This window comes from Haliaeetus leucocephalus, unplaced genomic scaffold (genome assembly GCF_000737465.1).
Source record: "Haliaeetus leucocephalus isolate CR32 unplaced genomic scaffold, Haliaeetus_leucocephalus-4.0 Scaffold0, whole genome shotgun sequence".
Taxonomy (NCBI): domain Eukaryota; kingdom Metazoa; phylum Chordata; class Aves; order Accipitriformes; family Accipitridae; genus Haliaeetus; species Haliaeetus leucocephalus.
Genome location: NW_010972436.1, coordinates 10125988 through 10130439, shown reverse-complemented (window position 1 = coordinate 10130439; position 4452 = coordinate 10125988). Strand labels below are relative to the sequence as shown.

At 50.3% G+C, this 4452-nt stretch overlaps 1 protein-coding gene across 1 annotated transcript in view; it reads right to left on the bottom strand.

The window, feature by feature from the left end:
• Positions 1 to 2261, bottom strand: part of BMI1 (BMI1 proto-oncogene, polycomb ring finger) — a 6983-nt gene extending 4722 nt beyond the window's left edge. The window contains exon 1 of the mRNA XM_010562793.1: positions 2207 to 2261. Within this exon, the coding sequence (XP_010561095.1) occupies positions 2207 to 2261 (55 nt within the window). The remainder of the gene's footprint in view (positions 1 to 2206) is intronic.
• Positions 2262 to 4452: the final 2191 nt, after the last annotated feature.

The window sequence follows — 4452 nt, the reverse complement described above, 5'->3', positions numbered from 1 at the left end:
GCCGCGCTCCCGGGGACCGAGCCCCCCGCGCCGCCGGCGGGGTGCCGAGCCCCAGCTCCCGCTCCGCGCCGCCGGCATCGCCTCTCCCCCTTTCTCCCCTTTCCTCCGTTCTCTTCTTCCTTTCTTTCTCCTCCCCCCCAACTCTTTCTCTCTCTCTTTCTTTCCTTCCACCCCTCTTTTGACTCTCGTTTGAAAAGCCTCCCGCGGACGAAGCGAGCGCGGTGCAAAGTTTTGCAAGAGGTGGAAAGAGATTTGCAGCACCAGGGTAAGGTGTTTGGACGGGAGAAAACAAGCCTCCGGATCCTTAAACAAACCCCCTTTTCGGCAATAAAGCACACCGGGGCGGGGGGGGAAGCCCAAACCGACTTTAAACGGTACATTAGTGACAACATGCGAGGGACCATGTGACCAGATCATTCCTAAAGCTAAATCAACACCTTGTCAACACAATGCAGCGACAAGAGTGAAAAACAAATGTCATTTTCACAGTCTGAAAGCCATAAACCCCCATCGGATGCACTGGCACCAACGTTATACGCACACATACTATTTAAAATGAGAGGGACTAAGAGGTAAAGGGGAAAGTACACCGGGGGAAAAAACCCTGTCCACCACATCAATTGCAGAGTACATTATTTTCTGTCAACCAGATCCTGAAAAACGTAACGTAACAACGTCGCTCCCATGCAAGCTATTCATTTCCCCATGTCAGCGCTCCCAGTACACCAGCTCCTGTCCTTGGTCCCCACTCTTCCCGAGGCAGGGCTTGCGAGCCACCTCTCACTGCAGCACCGTGCGAGCTGGAGATGTCTCAAGGTGCGAGGTTCTCCGCAGCCACTGGCAAACTTCGATGTTAGGCAGCAGAAGGAAAAACAAAACAAAACAAAACAAAAAAAACCCCCAACACACCAAGCTTTCTGAAAGCTTTGAATTTCGGCCAGACTGCCCAGGACAGGGGTACAATATTCCTCAAGAAGTGTGCACAGCGCCAACGAGCGACCCTAGCTAGGAAACTTCTCTTGCTGCTGCAGGAGAACCCTCGAGTGAGCAGCAGATAAAACCCCCCCAGCATCAAACCGCAGCCGGTCAGCACACAGAAAAGCAAAGTGCAAGAAGAACCAAGCCAGACCACGTCCCCAAAGCTGTTCCCAGCCCCGTGCGGGAAAGCAAGACCCCTGCTGCCTTGTACTGCGGTTTAAATGTCGCTTCCAGGCTCCCTGACCCTCCCCGCTTCTTACTTTTAAACTGACACCGAGGGTTTGCTTTTCCCAGAAAAGGCAGAGCCTGGGCTTCTGCGCTCCTCTCCGAAAAGACCAGCGCCCTGAAGCCGGCGACTCTGAGGTCCCTTTAGGTACTTAAACGTGGGCAAGCTGCCTTCACGGTTCTGTGTTTTATTTGTTCAAGTCACTACCTTATGATTCATAAATATCTGAACCAAAAAACCCAGCAGTGACCGAGGTCACGCAAGTCGGCTGACCGAGAATTCCTTCCCAGCCCTGACAGACTGGGACAAACCTTTCAAGACATTAACGCGTTTATTTCACGCAGGCGTAGCCCCTTCCTAAAAGGAGGGGGATTAAATTCAACCGTGAAACCTGTTTTGTCGAAGCAACCCCTAAATGCGGATTATTTATTGCCCAAAGTTAGCACATTTTCAACGTGCTATGAGCTATCTTTGAAATCAGTGATTTTCTGCAGCGAGCTGAACCAGGCGCCTAACTTCTCCCCAAAAGCCACCCGTAGAGGCACACGCACACGCGTGTCTGTGCCTGCGGGTTTGTAACACGAACGCAGCACTTTTTCCTGCGGCAGCCTGAGCTTAATATTTTGGTACGAGCAAAACCCTTTCAGATTTTTTTCTAGTCCTGCTGATAGCACGGCGAATACCAACACGTCACACAGTCAATACAAACAGCCTCTTAACCAGGACAATATATATTTACACACTGACACACGGAACAACTAAACGTAAAATATACGGAGATAATACTCGCTAGAAGTAAACACTGCCAGCCAGCTGATTATTTAGAGGCCTTAAACCGGTTATGTCAAAATGAAGAAAAACAGAAGTGCGTTCTCCTGCTAAGAATCAGCTACATTATTAAAAATCTGTAAAGGCAATAAGCTATCAAACCTTGCTCGACAGGTCTCTAACAGAAAATACATACGTAAAAAAGAGAAGCATCGCTCGGGTAGGTTTGTGTACTTTGCACCCATCTCCTCTCGGAAAACTCTCTCATCAGGAATAAAGCAGCCGTCATTCTACGTCTTCACCCATTATCAGTCAGAGCCACTTTTACTATCGAGCCTGTTATTACTCTTTCGCTTAAGAATGGCCACGTATGTTTTAAAGGGGGGACGCTGCTTCTTTCAGAGAAGGCAGACAGAGCTCAAATATCTCTGCCCAGCTCGCCGCAGTGAGGAGAGACCTGGATATTGGCAACGCAGTGCAAAAGGACCCCAATCCCTTAAATCACCTCCCTGGAACCAGGTGAAGGATACGATCTGTCTACTTAAAAAAAAAAACAAACAAAACCAAAACCAAAACCACAACCCACACTAAAATGTTAATTTTTCTACTATCTAAGCAATCAGGTAGGTCAAGCCTCCGTGTCTCTGGCAAACTGCAGCACAAGTCTCTCTCAGTTTCCAGGACGCACTGCACAGTCACTCAGAGTAGTTTTACTGGACTGCATTTCCAGGATCCCCCTGGTCTTTGGGACAGTCCCATAAAATAAGTTGCTCTGACCACTACAGACTACGCAAAAAAACCTTTTAACGCCAAGCTTGCAAATGGGCACGCACGCCCAGGTTTTCCTCGACTTTTCTCGAGAGTGGAGGAGTGAATCAAAGTTTCTAGAGGCTGAAAAGTGACTCTCTCACTTTTATAGAAATGCGATTTTTCTGCTTATTTTCACCTGATTATTTGCAAATATTTACAGTAAACACAGAGAAACATCCCGTGTTATACATTGCCAAGGCCATACAATCACAAAAACATACACCAGGAACTTTCCAGTGGTGCCCATAAGCAGCATGAGGAGCCCACTCGTGACACCTTTAAGATCTGACAAAGGATTTCATGTAAATTTACCCTTCCCGGGCTGAGGAGGAGGGGAAGAAGAAGAAGAAGAAAAAACCAAACAAAAAACCAAAACCCACCAACCCAGAGAAAAGAAATTCAGACCCCCCCCCCCCCCCCCCCGCGTCCCACAGACACATCACCTTTGCTCCAAAGGCTCCAGCAAACCGCACGCCCCAGGTCCCCAAGATCGCAGCCAAACTGCTACCCTTACGCCCCCCCAAAGTTATTTCTCGGTGTTGGCCACCCCTCTCCCCTCCCAGCAGGCACAAACCCCCAAACTTTAGCATTTAGAGCAGAAATGCAAGAGGAGACATTGGAAACAACTGGGAACCGCCATCTTACAACCCATCCAATTTCACACAAGTACTTGTCCAACTTAAGTTAATAACATTTTCTGCTGGGTGCCCCGACGCCTAACAACCCCTCCAGGAGGATCGCTACCCCCCGCTGGCTCTATCCCTATAAAATGGGTGCATTATCTGACATTTTAACCTCCCCCAGACACATTTCTTTCGGGGAGGACTGAAATCACTTGACCCAGGCAGCTCCAGATTTCACGAACGCCCCTGTTTAATCAAAATCTGCCTTTAAACAAAGGGCGCTCAGGCCGGGCTGGCAGCAGGGTCTGGAAATATAAATATTCTCCTCGGGGGCCATGTGCACAGAAAGGTTTTAGGGGGCGTCTGGAGAAAGAAAGGAACTAAAATTTGCAAATGTGGGTGCGTAACGCGAGCGAGTGCACAGGCTGCTGCTGCTGCTGCTGCGTGTCTATATGTGTGTGCGTGTGGCTGGAGCAGCCTGTCAGCGCTTTTCCCATACGGAGAGCTCGGGGGACACCTAGGCTCCCCTTTGCAGCCCCCAAACCGGCCGAAAACCGCCGCCGAGCCCCCTTCGCCCCCCGCCCTTGGTAAGGCGACACCTCGCTTCATACGTACCCGGAAAGCGGAGCCGGTGGGTGACGATCGGAGCGGCCAAAAAAGACAATGAAAGTTAAAAGTCGTTCAGCAGAAAATGAATGTGAGCCAAGCGGCCATCTTGAAATGAACTGCAGACGCTGTCAATTGCAATAAGCTTATTGCCGCCGCCGCCGCTGCGCTCCGCTCATTTTAGTTACAAAACACCCGGGTTTCCTCCTCTCGTCCACCGGCCCTTCTCGCTCCCTCGCTCTCCCTCCGAGTTCGCCGCCCGGGCGGCTCAGGCGCTGGGAGCGCAAAGTCTCCCCGGTCCGGATGGGTCCTCTCTCCACCAGCCCATTGTCTCTCCCTCTGCCCCCCGCTCCGCCTCGCGGCCTCGCTCGCGTGCCTTCTTTTATTAGTATTAGTATTATTATTACGAGTATTATTGTTGTTGTTATTTCATAGTTGGTG